Source organism: Aythya fuligula, chromosome 14, assembly GCF_009819795.1.
Source record: "Aythya fuligula isolate bAytFul2 chromosome 14, bAytFul2.pri, whole genome shotgun sequence".
Lineage (NCBI taxonomy): Eukaryota > Metazoa > Chordata > Aves > Anseriformes > Anatidae > Aythya > Aythya fuligula.
The window spans coordinates 17,595,036-17,615,897 of record NC_045572.1 but is presented as its reverse complement, the minus strand read 5'-3'; the positions used below and the strand labels follow the sequence as shown (position 1 = coordinate 17,615,897).

Sequence of the window (20,862 nt, the reverse complement as noted above, 5' to 3'; positions counted from 1 at the left end):
GAACTGAGTCCTTGCACATCATTTTCCTATTAGATGTACCATGTTATTCAACATTGTATTAATCAAATATACATAGGGAAATGGCCTATACATTTATTACCTCTTATTCTAAACAAATAAAGTGCTTTTTTTTTTTTTTTTGCCTTTTTTTTTTTTTTACCTAGGAGGCTTTCAAAATGAGATTTACCATGTTTCAGGAAGATGTCTCTAAACTCTTTAATATACTAAATTGATAGAACAACTAATGATATTACCATTTCAGACAAGTTCATTGATTTTTAATCATGCTGCCTTCATTGCTCAAATCAACCAGACTTAACACTACCCACTAACTATTTCTTAACAATATTCTCACATACTTTAAAGAGGATTTGCAACATTGCTCATGTGGAGGAAAAACACACCAGCATCCCTCCTTCCTTTCACCTCATGGGACTTAATAAAAGGAAACATGAAGATATGCTTCACATCCAGACCAGCAATTCCGTCTTGAAAACGAAGGGACAGATTGTCTTCTTAGACATGAATGGGCTTTAAAATGCCTAAATGAGTCAATAACAAACTTCCACTGTAAATCACTGATTTAAAGTATCTAACGCCCTACTGTGTTTTTGTATAGTCCATCATTAGGCTCCAGGACTGGCAAAATTAAATGCACTCGACAGTTGCTTTAGAATAAAATGAAATCTGTATTTGCAGCTTGCCATATATCTATACATCCATACGGGGATAGTTTGAATAATTACAGTCACTAGCATATACTTTACATCTTTCTATTTCTATTTTTTTATGACCCTTACCAGAGAGAGATGTATTTTACTTCTGTCTAACCTACCAGCTGCTTAAAAAAGCACTGAGTCATCAGCTCTGGTTAATACTTGGAACGAAATCAGCCATGACAGAAAGCCCTCAAGTCTACTTGTTTTTATAGCTTTAAAAGAGAGAGATTGTTCAAGTGTAATTTGAGAGGAAATGCCTAGGGGCAACTGGAAAGAAAAAAAAAAAAAAGTGGATGTTTAGCAAAGACATGTCTTTAAATTCCACTTCTACACTGGACATGTGAACTTATTTCTTCTTCTTCCACTTCCTTTACTTATGAAGAAAAGTGAATGTGTTGCAAGAAGCATGGCAGTGAGTAAAACACCACCTAAGAGCTTTTTAATCAGAAGGATACCAAAAAGACAAGGTTTGTTTTATTAAATTGAGTTTGCAATTTCTAAATAAAAGCACTTACTGTTTTTTTATCTTCTCTTCCTGCCATTACTGTCAGGGTTGATGCTCCTCCTGACTTCAGGAGGTGCCAGACCAAGTGGAAGAAGAGCAAAGGAAGCGATCTGCTGTTGGAAGCAGCCAGCAGCTGTCAGAGCCATTCCCTGAATTTAAGAGACAGTGTCCATGCAATTTGGGTGAATAAGACTGTGAGTCAGGAGCTTCTGATTCCTTTCGTACCTTGGAAAATTAATTTCAATTTCTCTGCGTCAGTATCTCCAGGCACAGTAAGGCAAATGCAGTCATTTTTGTCCACTTTGATAGAATTTTATGAAGGTCCTGCACTCTGTGCTTGTTGCACATAAGATTAGTTTGCTACTAGCAACAGTTTTAAATGAAACAATTTAGGAACTGAGGCCTGTTGAAAGCCTACGTGATTTATTCAGATCCATAGACAAGAGGCGGTTTGTCTTCTCTAAGTGCACAGAAAACAATCTCACAAGACCTAAGCAGGTTAGATGCCCAAACCCTGTGAAGTCAACTGGCAGTTAGCATTCAGTGCTCCTGAGTATTTTCCTAATTCTCCAAAAAGCAAATACCTGCTTCTTCCAGTTCACAAGCAGCACAGACCTACTCTGCCTGCCTGGCTCCAGACCAGAGGGGGGTCCTGGAGCAGGATCAGGCCCTTCTCCAGTGCATTGCAAACGGTCAAAGGCACCAGAAAAATTCTGCTCCAAGCCCAGCAGTGCCTCCTCACCCAGTGACTCTGAAGAGATACAGCCCTTCCCAGGCACCTACCACTTAATGCTCTCAAAATCGGCACTGGTTGATCAGATTTGCTTATAACAGGTTGCTGAAGGCTCTTCTGTTTGCACGGACACGCATGGCAGTGCTCCACTGCCTGCCGCAATGAAGGACCACCCCTCCCAGAACCATGGCCGTCCTTCACAAAGCAGGTTACACACATCTCTCTTTTCTTTTGCCAAATATCTGCATCTAAGAAATACACATGTATTTTCAGCTCTGCAGGAAACGTAACGGACTGATAATGCAAAAGGTAGCTCACTGCATCAATATTCTGCTTGAAAATTGGCTGAACTTGAAATTACAGCAAGGTGCACATGTTTTCAGCAGTAATTAATGAGGAAACTGTTTATTTTCACCTATAAAAATATGTGTTGCACCTCTGTTCTTGCTCTCTTTTTATTTTCCTGGTCCTTCCATTCGAAAACTTTTTATTTCTTCTCCCTTGTCTTACATAATTCATTGCACAGGTAAATTATTGCATGCAACTGCCTTGTGATAACAGCAAACTGCAGAATGCATTTTTATTGTCCTTGCTACAAATTAATACATTCCAAGTAAGCACATTTTACTTTAAACTTTCAAAGATTTTAGCTCCAGACTTTGGAATATATGGATTACCTTTTGCTATTTCCCTTGGTGAATATATATCATTACTAACCATTACTGTGCCTGCAGCCAAAGGCAATATAAAAAGGCTATTATCTTAAGCAAAGTTGAAAAAATAGAGGCATTCAAACAAGTAGGAGATTAGGTAGATTGCCTACTACTGCATACTGAATAGTACCTTACTTGTGAGTAGAGCAATTCATTACAGTAAAACAGCTCAGGTGATAAAGCACACGATGCGTACAGATGGCAGCATCAAGCCCTGAAGACATACATTGCTGCTACAGGACCTATATACTCCAGCAGTTATTTGAATTAACACATTAATCATTTACTTCAGATGGTTTAATCTTCCCATTTATGATTTGAAAGGAGTTTGCAGACCTGTCTGTTTTCTCTTGGAATGCCGCATTAACAAAACTTCTGTTTAAAACACCTCTCTGTTACTGGAAACCTCGTCCTATCGGACCTTCACCATTAGGATGACGATCGAATAGCTTTTTAAAACTCTTTACAAGAAATACAATATTCTGATTTATGCTGATGTTTTCCAGAGTGCAAGGACCAAGGAAAAGGATGCCTTACATTCAGCAGTCTCTCGATTTGCAAACTATCAATTTTCATAGTTGATTACAATTTTATGAGATTTTTTATTCTCAGAAATTCTTTTTTCCTCTTGAAAATGATAAATGGCTTTTCTTCCCTACAGTTAGTATATGCTGTACACATTTCCCAAGCAATATCATACATAGGAGAGAACATAATTTTCCTATTGTTTTTTGCTCCTCTCGATCAAAGACATAGCAGAAAATATGAATTTATCATTCCTAAACTTTGTGCTGCCTTTCAACACGTCCTTTTCTTCCAAAGGCATTAAGGGCCATGTGTACAAATACACTGACTTAAATTTTAATACTGCTGGGAATCACAAGGCTGATAAACCCAACCTAAAGACAACACACCATGTCACATGTGGGCGGCATGTCATGTTTGTTTTATGCTTCTTGTCCAGAAGATGTGACCCAGTGGTTTGGGGCATTCATGCGGTGGTCTTCACATTTCCTGCCTAACAGCACTCTCATTTCTGCTTGTCAATAAGAGCATCTGGACCCTCCCAATTATCTGTGATACTGGGAAACAGCTGAGCAAGTTCTGGCAAGCCCTGATGAATGCTGCACATGTAGGACTGCTTCCTGTACCACTATGCCAAAAGTTCAGGTAAATATTTCAGTGGAATCGTTCATTTTGTACAGGAGCACCAGGACAGTATTTTTTGCAACACCTTAGGGGGAACTGAAAACCCCCAGAGGTTCACAGAGCCACATGCTCTAAGGCTGAAGCTCACTCCAGCACTGTGGTGCTCAGCAGTTGAGCAGAACAAACCTTTTTTTCCCCTTCAACCAAAAAAAAGGAAAATGCAAAGAGGGTGGATATGACCAGGATCAGATTATTTGAAGGAGAAAAAGGCAATAAAATGTTTTGTAGGGTAGACTGATGGACCTCAGTGGGAGCAATGAGTCAGGCCCCAGATGGTATGAAAAGGATCAGAAAACACTGGAAGAGTGACTGCAGCTTCCAAAACCACTGAATTAACTGACACCCTTCCCAAAAGGAGGGATGTGCCCATACAGACAGAGAGCTTGGGAAGGATCAGGGATAAACCCTACTGCTTCCATTTGGTTCTCTCCCTACTTGTTCCCAATAGAGAAACTTGGGGTCTTCACTATTACAAAGAAAAAATATATATATTTTTGTAGAATAATAATAATAATAAAAACTGTCTTCAATATTAAAAAGAAAAGAAAAAAAATACTTTTTTTTTTTTTTTTTTTTTTTTTTTTTGTGTAGAATAATAAAACGAAACAAAGCAAAACTGTCTTTTTGATGTTAAAAGCGTATTATCCCCTCCCTGGAGGAGGCAGGCAAGCAGATACATCCCGGTTCTGGCTGACTTATTTCTGTCACATTCCCTTACAGCTGGAGTCTAATACAGAACAGCAACAGCAAAAAGCCCAAGCTGAAGATGGAGTTTTTAGTCTGATACAGACAGACACAGACAATCCCCAGCACTGAACAGAGCCAATGAACTGTACTTAGGTTCTCTGCATCTCCACTCAGCTCAGCTCAGCTTCTTCCCTCTACTCCTGTCAGGAGAAATTCCTCAATTTGTCCTTTATGGTTCTAAAAAGCAAGAAGGATTTTTGAGACACGCTCTGCCTTTGAAAAGCCAGGGTATGTCTGAGGGTAAGCAGCATCGTCCTGTCATCACTCTTCTTGTCCCAACATCAGTTGCTGGGGGAAGCAACTACGCAGGCAGAACAGGAGAGAATTTAATGATGTGGGCAGCCAGCCACATTAACAATTGCAAAACCCTGGTTTTGCAAAGCCTAATGGCTCATATGGGAACATTAGATGCTGTAGGACAAAGATTTCTAGATCCTACAGTGTTTTCTAGCAAGTCCAGGCTGAAATCAGAATGCATGGCATTTTGCAGTATTTAAAGACTACATAGCAACTTTAAAAAGACAACACTTTTTTTTTTCTTTTTCTTTTGTATCACAGAGTTATTGTATTAACTAGAAATATCACATATAGCTGTGGTATGAAACTTCTATTAAAAAAATAAAGTGATTTTCTCAAGAAGTTAAATCTAAGAGGCAGGCATGAGTACGCTCCAGCTTTGCAGCTTGAATCCAGCCCTCCCCACACTCCAGCTAGCTTTCCTCTCATTCCAGTTTTAGTTTCAAAGCCTTTGGGCCTTAAATTCTCAGTGATGATACAGTCTACATCGTCGCCTGCCAGCTAAACTCCATTCAGCTCTCAGAATATATCACATAATATACACAGGATTAAGTTGTTAGCTTGCTTTTCTTTCAACTGCCGTTCATCAAACAAATGGCACTTTGAGGAAGGAAACCTATTTTCCCAGCTGCAGCACGCACAATCTAGTTATCCATATTGCTGAAACTTTGCAGTTTACTATCTCAAAAGATGACAAATTGTTATGCAGAAACATTAAGTTGGTTTTCATTCAAATCAACTGGATGCTCTGTGCTCTCCCCTGCGCACTCGCTGCGGGTGGGGGGCACTTAGGCACATCCCAGGGACCTGAGCTGCCATCAAACCTGAGCCCCACGTCCACTGTGGTGCCCCTTAAAGTGCATAATTATCCCTTTTTACTGTTTGTCTACATGTCAGTCTCTTTTAGCCTGGGTGGAGCTGTGTGCTCTTACCAGCTGATAAGGTCTCCTTGGCAGAGGTCTGTGCACATCTACAGGGAGAACGAAATAATAATTTTCCTAATAATGCACCTCTGGTAATAAAGTTGTTGAATTTTCTTGTAAAACGCAGTATGTTCAGGCCAGAATACTGCAATATCTATTCATGAAGGTGTCCCCTGTTACAGAGGTACTGCTGGTTGTGTCAGCACACCGGGTTCAAAGGGACCTGCAGCACAGGAGGATGGGGAGCACAGCTGGTGCAGAGGGAATTGGACAGGGAGCAGTATCGATTTGGAAAAGGATTTACATTTTTTTTCAAGTGCCTGAAGTAAAGATAGATTTGGATGTGCAGCAGAGTTGGATTCTCCACGGGCTCGTCCCTCAAGCTCCCATTCTCACCCCAGCAAAGGGGCGTGAGCTTGCTGCCATTTGGTGTCCCATTCGCACAGGAGGAATTGACGGTGCCAGATACGAAGTGGGAAAATCAATCATGTCCAGAGGGTTGGGATTATCTGCTCCTTAAACAATGTGGGCAGCGAGGTGCCTTTTGAGACACACACATCTATCTCCTCAGCTCCACTGATGCTCCTGGCTCAAAGCCCCCAGTGCTCCATATGGCACAGAATGCCAGTTTAAGCTAAGGTCATCTCCAACTATATCTGACTGAGTTGGAGGTCAAAGGAAAGATAGTGAACGTCAGAATAAAAATTCCACCAGGCTCAAACGTGGTCCAGGGACGCAGGTGAATGAGGATGCTGGAATATGGCCCGGGTGATTCTCTCACTCATAAAACAGTTTGCCCTCATTTTGCAAGCCAGTGGGCCATATCTGCAAGCTGATGTAAATGGCCCTCAGTCGAACCAAGCTGTCTAGAGCCAGGTAATAATCTGGTATATAGCTACAAGTTGGATAGCTAGTTTTGGAAACACAGCGCTGTATTTAAATATCATGGGCTGTTTCATGCAACAGAAATTATTTTCTGGAAGATGAAATTATCGAAGCAACAATTCTGTTGACAAAAGTAGTCATTAGTTTAAGAGAGGCTCTGAAACACTGCTTGTTGCTCTCTGGAAACTGTAAAACAAGCTGTCAATATCTGCTAAAGCCCAGGTAATTATACATATGTCCCCCTGTGCTACATTTTTTGATTGCCTGTGTGATGGCACGAGTGAGAAGCCACTAGCTGAGTTTGCTCTCACACAAAGCCAATTTGGTGCTAGCTTTTCCTGTCTTTGTGCGAATGAGATTAGCACGCAACTTTGCTTACAGGAACATTTTCAGTGGATTGTCATATATGCCATTTACTAACCATTCACCTGAAGGATGTGGGTCTGATACAGCTCTTCATAGCCGTAGGCATGACAGGTGTAATTGCCCATGTGAATAGTCGTTACCTTGGTGATGTAGAGGGAATCGTCTTCTCCAAAATCCTGCATGTAACAAAAGACAGGAAAGGAGCCTTATTATTTAGTAAAAATATTTTAAACACCACATGAAGGGAGGTCACCTGTTCAGTGGTTTTGATAGTATCACAGCTTGGGAACACAGCTTGAATTTTGAGCAGCGAGTTTTGAAGTTCATAAATCAACACGCAGGAGAAAACGAGCGGCAATTTCAGAGCAAGGCAAAGTAACTCATCTGAGAATACGAACTTTTGTGCTGGTTGTTAACAAGGTGCTCTTTGCACATAAAAAGATGGCAATCTCCAGCTGTTTAATTTATGGGGAAATTTAATATCTACCCATTAACCTCAGCTGCCTAAAACATTAACTTCTGAGTGGGTTCAAGTTTCCTTTATCTATGCTGCTTCTTAGAAAACGCGCGGTAACCTTGAGACTTGACGAGAAAACTGAAACTGTTTGTCAGCAAAGACAACATCCTCGGCAGGAGACAGGGAAGAAGACAAAAAGCTTTCTTTTAAGGAAATTTACTTTAAATCAGCCTGCTTTGATCTGTAACTGGTTGACGAGGATCTTTCTTTTTCCCCCCTTCATTTATTTACCCACATCTGCTCCTGCATGACACTTTTTGATTATAGGCAGGGAGGATATAAGTTGTTAGTGGGGTTTTGGCACTGAATATTTTGCACAACTGCTCTGTTTAGAAATATATTTCAAATTCCAGTTAACAGAAGCGCAGCACTGGTGGGTATACAAAGCAGCTTTTCTTGTTACCCCATTAACATTCAGACTTCTGCAGCTCCAAAATGTTTACACTTCTGTGCAAACCCGGAAGGATACATTTAAAAAAGCAGTTAATGAGCTTAAAGTATGTTTTTTCCTTAATTAGCTCCATGTGTGAAGCATGTTAAATCAAATTCTTTGCAGAATTTCACTGCAAAAATATGGTAAAAATCAATTTATGATCAGGGTGGCAGGAAGCCAGTGCAACAGGGTGAGTGTGGAGATGCAGGAAGGCAGAGTTGTGCTGCTCGTGAAAGCTGAAAACTCCCAGCCAACATCTTCCACCGTGACATGACCGAACCGATCAGGACAGACGGCATGAAACAGGAATGCAAACCTGCTCTGCTGGCTGAGACCCAGCACCTTGGGTCCCCATTTCTATGTGATGGAGAAAGGGAACCTGTGCCCAGGTTCACAGATCACAAACGAGACTTGTTTGATTATTGAAAAGTTTTTTTTTTTCTGAAACAAAACCATTTGGGGCGCCTTACACCTCACACTTTCTGCCTCTTCAGGGTGCACCTGCTTTGCAGGTTGCAGCTCTCCTTTCCAACCAGGACACTGAGGACGTTTCTGAGGGAAGCTGTGATCCTGCCGCAGACTTGCAAAGCCAGCTGGCAGCCCCGAAGGAAAAGTACAAAGCGGCCCATCTTCTGCAGGATGGGATTGATCTGGCACTGCTTCTCCTGGCTCTTGAATCTTCTCCAATAACTTGTGTATGGCACCAGAGGAACCTCTTCATGCCTCTTGTCTCCTTGACAGGCCAGTGCTGTCAGGGCAATGAGAAGTTTGGGGACTTTCCTATTTTAAGACATGTTACAGGGCAGACTGAGAGTAAGCCCTGAAGAACAGAGTTTACAGGCAGGACAACAGGTTCACTCTTCCCAAAGCACAAACTTTGACCTGAGAGGGACAGAAATAACCAACCTGTATCCGCTATCTGCTACCCTGTTGCTCTGACAGCACAACAAAGCACAAATGTGTACAATTACCAATGAGAGTAAATCCACAGATGTTCCTGAAATTCATTACCTGTCATCAAAAGCATCTCAGTGTCAGGCAGACCGAGCATCTAGACTGTGGGATGAGCTGGTTAAACTAAACAATCCATTATTACAAATATCTACTCAAAAATTCCCATTCAAGCATTTGCCTTATTTTCTGGTCAGCTAGATCGTTCCTGCTGGAAAGCAAAGACGCGTGAATGACTGCAAATAGCAGAGATATCACCCCTGTTGAAATGGTATTTACATGAGATGGAGAAAACGCTTGCAGTGGAGGGGACTTAATAACAGTTTTTAAAGTTAATCCCAAAGCAACTCAAACTGAGTTTAGATCAATAAAAGCAGGATGGCTACTTTTATGGAATGATTTATAAGGAGATGTGGAAAAACAGGACAATAAAATCTTTTCTGTTTTAAGTGTGTTGCTTCCTTTAAGTTATCTCAGAAAAAATATTATGAATGCTTGGTTTGTGCTCTGTAATTGTCTTTTTATGGACAATCTGTTTTTTCCAATGCATACAAATGTATTAATATAAGTAAAGACCCTTGCAAAAACAAACTGATGCAAGATTACAGTATTACTCTCTTCCCCTCCAAATGCATTTTTCTTGTAAAGAGAAGCTTTTATTGGCAAAAGCATGGTTTATGACTTTTAAAAACTATTTTCTGACTTCCAGCACTTAAAAAAAGGTTATCAAATATGATTTAGGCAACGCTATCATTTACGTCAGGCACAGAAGGAAAATATCGGCCCCGTATTAGCACTTGCACACACACAGTAAATTCACACTGAGTACAACATTATTAAGAATCACCGGCACTAGAGGTGGGATGGAAAAAGTGGTTATTAAATTCAGGTTCAATACTTATCCCTTTGTTGCTACAGAAGGAATACTGAATTCTGTAACAAATTAATGACTCTTCCTGCGCGTTTATTTATTGCAGCTTACAGTTTCTCTTTGTGTTTCCCTGTGGATATAATTAGTGCATTAGGGTTTCACGGCTACATTTTATATATATGCACGCATTCTTATGCACAAACACCTCCCATATATATCTTATAAAGGCACACCGGGGAGTGTTGTAACACCCCAAGCCCTAAAGCATGAGGACAGGGAAGCCGTCAGTTCCCCAGGAGCCTCCTTCAATCCTTTGTTTCTCACCTCTGGGGGTCCCACAGCAGGCAGGGGCCACCCCATGCGGGCAGTGGGCACCCTGGTGCTCCCGGGGGATATTTGGGTGCATCTCCTGCTGCTGTGCAAGCTCGTGGGGCCAGCTAGCACTGGCAGGGTGCCCAGCGGCTGTCTCAGCATGCGGGGAAGTGGTCCTCAGCTGGGAGTAGCACAGCAGAGCTAGAGGCAATTTTACCAAGCTGAGAAGGGTGTGCAGGTCTGTGAGGACTTTTCTCCCCTCAGAAATGTACACTGTGCAAGTGAGAGCTCTTTGAATAAAAGTTCTCAGAAACTGCTTAGCATGAAACATTTTTAGAGTCATGTTATGAACTTGCTTCATCCATCCATCCATCCATCCATCCATCCATCCATCCATCCATCCATCCATCCACCCACCCATCCATCCATCCATCCATCCATCCATCCATCCATCCATCCATCCATCCATCCATCCATCCATCCATCCATCCATCCAAACACACTCACGTAAACTTCCCTGGGGAGAACTGGCAGGGGAAAGTATGGGCAGGCCGTAGGGAATGGGAAGAATTCATATTTAACAAGGGCAATGGAAACATTTCCGTGTGCTTCAACGTTTTCAGATGGCTTTTGCTTGCAAAGGCAGGTTTCCAAGTCACTACAAGCCTGAAAACAGTCAAAAGGAACCATAAACATCTATAAAAATGATGTACCGTGCAATTTTTCTCTCCCTAGAGCTACCACACCTTTCAAAGCCGAGTATCTCAGCGCTGCCCAGGAGTCGCAGCGCTGTGCACCCCTGGGAGCTGGGACTGCCCTACACCTAACCCCAACATGCAAAACGATGAACTGTGGAGAGATCTTTATGCATAGTATCACGGCAAAGGATTGGGAACCAGGAGAAAGGCAAAGAAGTCACTTCTGGGGCATGTTTTCCCTCCTTTAATGCTGAAGGTGAATTTTCTTCTGAAGGGGAAGAAACAGAAATGATGAAAATGTATGAACAAGAGACAGATACCCTTCTAAGAGCTACAACCAGCCGAGCCTTGCATCAAAGCAGCCAGATAAGGATAAGGTGTTCATCACCTCTGTTTTATGAATTTCATTATAAAATAACACTACATGTTCTGGTTTTAAAAAAAAAATATATCAAAAAAAAAATCAGCAAGCTGTGCTTATAATTTCTCATAATTGATAAGGTCAACTAGTGACAGATGATAAATTGACTTCTCCAGCAGTTTGTCTCATGTTTTCTCTCCCTTTTTGGAATAAAAAGTTCTCTGCCCTTCATGAGCTTCTTTTATGTCTTGCAGCTACCCTTCAAATAAAGGACTGATTAAGTGATCTTAGGATATGTTTGAACTTTTCGAGATTAAAAAAAGCCACACCATCCTGCATTTTAAATTGATAACCGCTCAGTAATCTAACAAAAAAAAAAGTCACTACTGCACACACTCCATTTCAAAAAATAACAAAGCAGATCCTAGAAAATGGATATGTACTTTTTTCTATTGTATTTCCTTTCCATCACTACTGATTACCCAAGGCATCGGTCTCTCCAAACAGAAGATTTTTCATATTTATTTATCCCATTCCTCCCTTCTAATGCATTCCCTGGTCATGCAATCTGCTGCAGCTCGGAGACACCGCGCTTAGAAATGTGTAAAACATTGCATATTGCTTGTAAATCTAGTTCCCATTCTGTCTCAAGTGAAATCCAATATGCAACTGTAACGCCACAAATCTCCTGCCCTGACACCTGGGGACACGGAGAGCAAAGAGGGAGCGAACACGGAGCTGGGCCTGCCGAGCCCCGCAGCTGCCTGGGGAGCTCGGGAGGTGCTGGAGGGTGCTGCCACCAGCACCTGCATTTTTGCCCTTTTCTGACTCTTTTTCAAGAGGTCTTAACGGGTCTTGGGGTTGTTCCAACACAGAGGGGAAACGTATATAAAACACTTGAAAATTTTGGCAAAGAGGAAGTGTTGTTTTCCAGGAAATCTTAGTTTAAGGAGGAATTGGCATAGGGTAGATTCAGGTTTCTTACTTTTTTAGGGTAACTTCAATTTTTTTGAGGAAAACAAAACAAAACAAAACAAAACAAACAAACTTGCTTTACAGCTATATATGGTCAGAAGGAACAAAACCTGATAAGCTCCCCTGCTCTCCAGCCATCCCCAAGCCCTGACGCACGGCAGGCAGCAGCACGGCACCACAGGGTGGATATGCCCTGCAGAGCAACCGCTGCCCACCCCATGGGGTTTTATTATACACGGTGTCCACCCACCCCAATCACACACCAAATGCACCCAATAAATTTGAAACCGGCCAGCACCTTATAGACATTGAACACCTTCAAACATTTTCCCCATCAGACTCTCCTGGGAGAGTCCCAGAGACGGCTGACATTCCCTCACCACATCGACTTCTAAGTTTTTATATTGGAAGGAAAGGCAGAAGAAACAGCTCGCTGACTGATCTATCCTCTTAGGAGAATCCCACTGTTTGCTCATATTTCTTCTTAAATAATTTGTACTTTTCTTTCCCTTTTAAATACCTCTCTTCCAGCACTTCCCACTCAGCCCAAGGAAGCCGGGAGCCTTCCCCATGCACTTTTGGTACGTGCTTCAGCCAAAACCAGTTCCTGGCACTGGGGCTCACTGGTGGCACTGGTTTTCCACTAGAGGGAAATCAACGCCGTCACAATTTCATAACAGACAACACAGTGATGAAAATCTGTTAACCAGTTCACTTTAAAAAAGCCTGCCTGATGCTCAGAGTCTCACTCTGACAATGTTTACAGGACTTCAAAACAAAATGTACCCAAGCATTTAATGAGATGATTATTATGCAAAATCTACAACAATGGCTATCACTTTGAAAGTGATTTCTCCACACTAATCAAATGTCTCTGATCTTTTTTACAATAGATTCATGAGTGATTCATATAAAAATAATAAAAACTAAATTAGTCATGGGCTCTTAAATCACTTTCTTTGGTGCTCTTAATAATTCATTTCCAGAGACAAGCTGAGAACTTATGCTTCATTAATATTATTTGTTCTTGGTTTTACACATGCTATCTTATACTTTAGTAATCTACATGGAGAAAAATTCAGCCTTAAGCATATGCAAGAAAACTATTGCAAACACAGCCTGATGGGCTATTAATTTATCTGTTCTTGTTTTTCTGCTCAAAGAATTTAGAACATAAGACTTTGCTGGAGAGCCAAAAAAGTTTTTGGCGTGAATATATGGAAATGGTCTTTTAAAATAGTCGTATGATTATAGTACAGATAAAAATGGATGTATTTTATATCCTGAGAAACTCATGAGTCAGTATGATGAGGAAAATCCACAGTAGGTCTTCCTGCTGGAGCTGTTGGTGGAAAGGAGGAACGAGCATCCCAGGGATTCAGTGAAATGTTTCTATTAATTGGATCCACTGGACATTTCAGAGAAAAGCAAAGATTATGACTGAACAGGTAAGTAACAATCTTGGGAGAAATTGATATTCATAAACTCCAACTTTCTCCTTACAGTACCAAGGCAGGGATTCGTGGATTTTGGTCAGTGATTCCACCAGTCAGGGCAAGTACTGGAGAGTACAAGAGATATCGAAGAGCCCTGATTCTTCTCATTCTCAAATTTCCTCTAAAGCATGTTTGTAAGCATGCCAGCCTAGTTACCTCAATACTTCACAGCAGATGGTTTTAATAGGCTCAATCCTTTCTTCCTTCTCATTTTTAGAAGATTCACACTGTATTTATAGTTCTCCTTTTCTGTTATAACACCCAGACTGAGCGTACGCAACGCATCTAGAGGAGAACGAGATCTAACATCTCACATTTCACAGGGTTTGTGACCTACACGCCTGTAAAAAATGCAAGCAAAACAAAACCACCCCAGGCTGTGAAGAGTAATGTCTTCCTCCACAAAAATATGAAGTTTAGGAAAATGAAGCCTTATACACGACTGGGTATTTAGGACCAGGTGATCAGGCGTATTGTCTCCATTAAAGTATTGATGCATTTGCAGAAATCACCTACAAACTTTGGACTGTGACCCAAAATAAGCTATTCCACTGAAGGCACAAGGTGCATACCAGTTCTGTAGTCTTTACTATAGAAAAGTGAGAGATTGCATATTCCAAACATACTGTCAGCATTAATTTTCCACTTAACCTCTATTTTAGAGCCTGCAAAAACCTAAGATATTATAAACACTGTGCAATTTCTTAAACTTTGATTTGAAGGAGGAAAACTTGGCTTTAAATATGCAACTTCCTGTAATTTACTCACATCACTGTATTAGTGCAGCATCTAAGATGACACAGGGTTTGATCATTTTAATAGCCTCATTTCTATTAGCAGGATATTAAATGGGGTTATTCACACCTGATCTTTTCGTGATCTTTTTATTATTTAACAATGGAACTACATTAAAAGCACTAACAGGAATTTATCTCCTTCAGGCAGCCTGTTCTAATGAGAAATCTAATCCAGGTGACTCGTACTTGTAAGATTGGCCATTTTTCTTGGTCTCCAAATATTACACATGGAAAATGGACGTTAATATGAATATGGAGTTGGACTCGATGGTCCTTATGGGTCCCTTCCAATATTCTATGATTCTATGTATGAAAGGTGCATCGAAGCAGCTAGGCACAGATCTTACATGAGCCATGAGATACACAAGGAGACAAATCTTCCTGGACATGCAGGGAAATGTGGATTATGAGCAATAAATGATTTAGAGAAGTCTATGTCCCCACGGGTTGACTTGTGCGAGCTCCATATGCTTTGTGCACCATGGACCTGATTGCTCTCTGCTGCACGGGTTTGCAGATTGGGATTCAGCTGGAGCAAGGCACACGGATCTGTATGAGGAGGTGGAGAACCTGTTTTGAAAAGAGAATCACTGCTTTTCCTCCAAGCAGTGAATTATGTCTCTGAGTTAAGCCTATGTATCTCAGGTGTCTCTGAGGTCCTGGGTGATGACAGGAACTGCAGCAGCAAAATCCACATTGTTTTCATGCTGCATTAACAGAGGCTGGATGGCTGAAGGTGAGAGCAAAGGTCTCTCTAATATTCTCCGCTCATGATCTTCTAGATCCCTGTTATATCCCACATTATCTACCTATTTTTCAGTTGGAATCCTGCTTTATTTAATCTCTCTGTTCAGAGCTGCTTCTGTATCTGCCTCCTCTTTGTTCCCCTTCTTTGCTTCTATTATAACCTTGTTGAGATGGGACGACTGGGACTGCACATAATATTCACCATGATGTGTATCAGGGATATCCTCTGGCACAATAGTGTTGTCTGCTTAGTTCTCTGATACTTTCCCAAAAAGCCCAACTGTCTTATTTGTTAGAGATACTTCATCATCCAGCACGGTCCTCCCCAGGCTGAGTCATGCCCCCATACCCATGTTTTTCACAGTTGATTAATAAAAATAGCCTCTATAATAGAAAACTGAATATGCATGAAGTTGATACGAGGGGGAAGCATTCAAGACTTACTTGAGAATTTGGCACGGGGACTTCTTACTGAGCGTTTCTCATTGCACTTTCTGCAATATGAGCTAACTGAGGCACACAGCTGGCAACAGTACATTAAATAATAAAGCAAATGATAAGCTGCATTTTGTTAGCCCCCGGGACTATGCTTTTTAAGCACAATTATTGATTTTTCATCAAACAAAGAGAATGACAAGCAATGAACTAGCTGAAAAGCACTCTCACTTCCCTACCTTCATTCACTGGTGTGCTTTTCACAGGGTGGGAGCTGGCTGTGGAGTCTTGCATTTGCTCCTAGACGAGTTTGTAATTTTTTATTTTCTTTTTTGGAGAGAAAGGCCATATGATCCTAACTGGCATCCACAGAAATGAAGAAACCTATACTTTAATGATGTGTAATGAAAAGCGTATTTTTGAATTAACGATCTAATGCAGATTTGAGCTCCACTGTACAGATTACTATGAAAGGAATAATGAAACATACTCATGAATATATGTTATAGCTACCTGCATTATACTTGGTAATTCAGCAAATTCTTATCTACTTAAATTCTGCAACATTTGTTTTTGTATGATAATATTCTTTTATCTGTTGTTTGTGTATGTTTTCATCATGCTTCTGTGGAATCAGCTTTTGTTTACAAATTTTGTTTATAAATTTATGTATTTTTGTCTAGAGATGATGTCAAATCATGTGAAACAATACTCTATAAATACTGTCTAAACACATTTGACTCCATGAGGAGTGTTTTATATTTTGAAATTGAGGAATGCTTTCATAATCACAGATTTGGTTAAACGTACTGTTTGTTCCCAGGAGGCAGAAGTATATTATTTTGAAAGATGACATAGTTTAACCACTTTCCTATTTGTAGTCAAACATCAGTTTATAGTTACAATTATAGTACAATCTCACCTGGTTCAGCTACATTGCAGTTATTTTCTTCATGAGAAAAGTTGATGTGACTTTTTTAAAGTATAGCACCAAAGGCACTTAAAATGGAAAAATAATCTGGATGGGTAATGTATGGATAAAAATATCTTTATGCTAAAAGCAATCTTAAATGTTTGCAAGAAAAATCATTTAATTACATGTACCATTAAGATGGCTCTTTTGTAATAGCTATGTGACAACTCATTAATGCATTTCTTCACAGACAAATTATTAATATGTAGCTTATGAAAGCTTCTGATTAAAAGAGCAATGGAAAGTTACTAATATTTTGTTGCCAATCAAGATATCTCATAAAATTGATTTAAGTAAAGCACATAAACAACCAGGCTTTATAGTAATCTTCAGCCTCTCAGTTCTGTGTATATTTAGGATTATCTAGGTTTTTGTTGACTTTGTAACTTCTAGTATTAATTTGGAATACTGTCAACCTTCTCATAGCACTTTTGTCAAGAATCTGGAGAGAATAAAGCCACAAAGGACTTCTCAGTGGTTCCTTTCCTCTGCTGCACTCACACCTTCTTAGAAGAATTCTGTTTTATTTTATTTTATTTATTTTTTTCAGAGTTGGGTTTATATTTTCATCTGATTTCCCGAATTAGCATTTAGAAGAGAAGCAGTTTAATTGAAATATAATACAAGGATTTTTCCAAGTGTGTGAATATCCTGTAGGTTTGTATGTGATTACCACTGTGCCAGGAGCAGGGAGGATTTTCTTGAAGTTAAAAAGGTACAATTAATCTCCTGTTGCACTTCCAATTAGCCAAATTGCTAAGCTTATTGTAAAAAGCAGAAATGCAATTGAGTTTCTGCTTGAGGCATACTAAAAGAAAACTGAAGTAATTTAATTAACCGACTTCAAGTATATTAAGGAGCACACTGCCTTTACTTTCCTGCTGTCAGTGCCTTTAAGTAGATTATTGTTTAATGTGAGTTTCTGCACCCACAAGAGGCTGCCACCCATCCTGACCTGTGCCAATGAATGTGTGTGGCTGCACTTATTTCCACATCACAAACCTCAGAGCAAATGTTGTGGCTCCGTCCTTGCTACACACAAGAATCAACCCCAAGCAGAGGCATGTTCCCACTTTGAAGGCTCCTAACAAGTGCTGCAGACGTGCAGGTGCCCCTCCTTGGTAGCCAGAGAGAGGACACACCTGAGCTTGAGTCCTACAGGGAAATAAAGGACCACAATCCCCAAATTGCATCACCTCAAATAACTCGACCAGCATACAGATGGTGGTGATATATAAGGAACATAAAAAGCTTTACAGTTTAATTAAAGATGGAAAAGGTGCTGAGGTGTTTATTAGATAAAAAAAATGTTGATGTGCAATAGCACCAGGTGTTATATGACAAGGTGAAAGAGATCATAAACTGACACATGAAACATTAAAATTGAGGCATAAATCCTGGTTTTCCTCTTTGTAAGTCTCAAAGTGCTCTTCTGATATAATATCAGCGAAACTAGTTCAAACAGACCAAAAAGGGATGGGATATATATATATATATATATATATTTTTACTGCTGAGTTCTGTGGGACTGTCCAAGGTGTGAGTAATCATTCAGGATCCAGTTATATACAAGGACATAACTTTTTCTCTTAACATTGAATAACAAATGCAAAAGAGAATTACTTGTACGTAAACCAGAAATCCACCTGGGCCAGCACTAAATTCAGGAGGAACTAGGACCTCAGCCTGAAAATCTACTGCTCACGATCCTAACTAAAACAGTTGGAGTTACAAACGAAGCCTCAGAGCCGCGTGCTGCCCTTCAGGGATGTGTTTGTGCTCCAATTCTCAGATTATCATTTTGTGTTCCAGTCACACATCAACTACTGATGCTCCTTTAAGATCAATGTGGTCATAAACAGAATTTCATAAAGATGATACAAATGTGTGAAATTTTCATTATTTTCTTGTTACAAAATCCTGTTACTGCTCTTTCAGATTTCAGACCTGCTGACTCTCCACAGCTCCAGCCCTATCTGGGACCCAGGGACAAACCTGAGCCTATAAATACAGCGTCTCAGATCGACCGAGTGAACAACACTGCTGAAAGAAAAGGCCTTTTCTAGACTCTGATCACACAAAGCTGTTGAATTTACTTATTATAGATTAAACTAAGCACGCTGGCAGCATGTGTAATCTTTACTCAGCTTAATCTGTGTTGAAGAATAGATCTGTTTTGAAGAATGTCTGAACAGGACAGTAAGCTGTCAGGTCACCCATCTGCATGTTTCCCTCTGCCACTCTCCCACTACAGCAGGGAATGCCTGATTTTGCGCATCGTATCTTGGCTGGTTTCCATGTATTCAGAGTGACCTCAAAGTCATTATTCTAACCCTGGCACTGACGGATAGCTATAAGAAATCTGGTCAGGTACACAAGCTGTGGGCTGCCTGGGCAATCCTGTACATCCTTGTTACTGTTCCTTTCTAGACCTGTACCAATTCTGTAGCAGCTCGTTTACTGGTTTCACATTGGATTTCAATGTCATGCTCCAAATGGCAACATAAAGTGCATTTGAAAAAGGTAATCCTTGCTTTGATGAAAAAAAATGAAGTTTAGATGGCTACAGTTACTGAATTTGTGTGTACAGTAGTCACCTATACACAGTGTGCACTATTTTCCTACTAAGGCAGAGTTAACAAATAATGCACTAAGTTGCAGTGCATATTTCTGTCTTGTATGCTCTAATTTTCATGTATTAATGCAGAAGAGTAAAACAAAGACTTTTCACATTTCAGCAGTCCTGAATACACAACAATTTAGGGAGCTACAGTATTGACTGTAACAACTCCGAACTGAGTGGTTATCAAATTAACAAGAGCTGAACAAAAATATAAATCAACTCTTTCTGTAGTGTAATTAAAATAAAAACTGATTTACTGTGTACTTTAATGCAAAGAGAAATGAAATACAGACCATATTTTTTACACTACTTTCCACTCTCTCCATAATTAAATGTTATTAAATAAATGAGTAAGTTTATATGATTATTCAGGTATTGTCTTTACTACAAACTATGGCTCATACATCAGACCAGTGCTGAGAATTAAAAAAGAGATTCATCTCCCTTCCTGTGAAGGTACCACCACACCCTGCTGAATTATCCCATATTTTAAACTGCTCATCAGAAATACTAGCTGATAAGTGAGAGCTGAGAACAGACTGAAAGGCAAGTGGAAGAGGAGGACAGAGATTTATTTGATTTAGATAGAGAAGAGATTTCACTGCCAGCCATAAATGTGTTGTTTCATGCTCTTGACGAACCTGATTCTTTTACTAGGAATGAGGCACCTGAGATGTTAATGGTTTGGAGAGCTCCTTTCCCCAGTTTTGGGGCTGATGTCTGTGGACCTTTGGTTGCACCAAACTGATCAAGCAACAAAAGGATGAAGTATCAGTGCTAGGCAAATGCTGGGTTATTGCAGTACTGAGTTTTAATTTCGCAATAACATATTCCAAGCACCCAAGCTCTCAGCTGTTTTGCTTTTATTCCTTCGACATTCACATAAAAACAAAATTATCATGCCAGCTTCCAGTTTTCCACAATAATAATAATGAGATAAAACTTGTTCCCTTAAAACTATCATCTGTTAAATGAAGTCGTATCCAAGCCCTAAAACCAGTAATGGAGGACTTACGTTGATATCCTCTAGGTCGAGGAAGTTGAGGATGATGCCGTTGCGTTTCCAGATGATGGGGGGCCGCAGCGCCCCACGGATGCCGCACGTCAGAATGGTGCTCAGGCCAACCGTGATGGTGGTAACGCTGATCTTCTGGTCCTCCGGCAGGCTAAGCCGAACCACCTCTGCAAAGGCAACAAAACAGGAATAATACGAAATAGTACCATTTTTATCATTTCGAGTTACAGCTTGGGATGTGATTTTGCCTGAAGAGTTAACAGCTTTGGTGGGAAAATCCTGCACCCTGTGCAGTCTCCACTATGTAAACGCACCGAATAAAAATAAAAACCAACGTCCACTTTTGCAAAGATCCCTTTCCATCCTTTCATACGCTCTACTTGAAAAATTGCTTTAACAACTCTCGAGTAGCAATTCTGTTAAATTTGTTTGCTAAAATATTTGGTCCCTTTCAGTAGCCTTGGGCAGCCTGGTAGGACTCACTTCAAGGCACCTATCTATCAAGTGCCTATAGACACCTCGTTCAAAACTGGCTCATACAGCAGTACCCAAACAGCTCAG

The 20,862-nt window shown here is 40.4% G+C and overlaps 1 protein-coding gene across 6 annotated transcripts in view; it reads right to left on the bottom strand.

Annotated features, from left to right (window-relative positions):
* The window catches only part of FSTL4 (follistatin like 4), a 276,166-nt gene that overhangs the window by 18,865 nt on the left and 236,439 nt on the right, over positions 1-20,862 (bottom strand). For all 6 annotated transcript variants that reach the window (XM_032196664.1, XM_032196669.1, XM_032196665.1 and 3 more), the window contains 2 exons: positions 20,302-20,468; positions 7,153-7,273 (listed from right to left, as the gene is read on the bottom strand). In XM_032196664.1, coding sequence (XP_032052555.1) covers positions 7,153-7,273; positions 20,302-20,468 — 288 coding nt within the window. The remainder of the gene's footprint in view (positions 1-7,152; positions 7,274-20,301; positions 20,469-20,862) is intronic.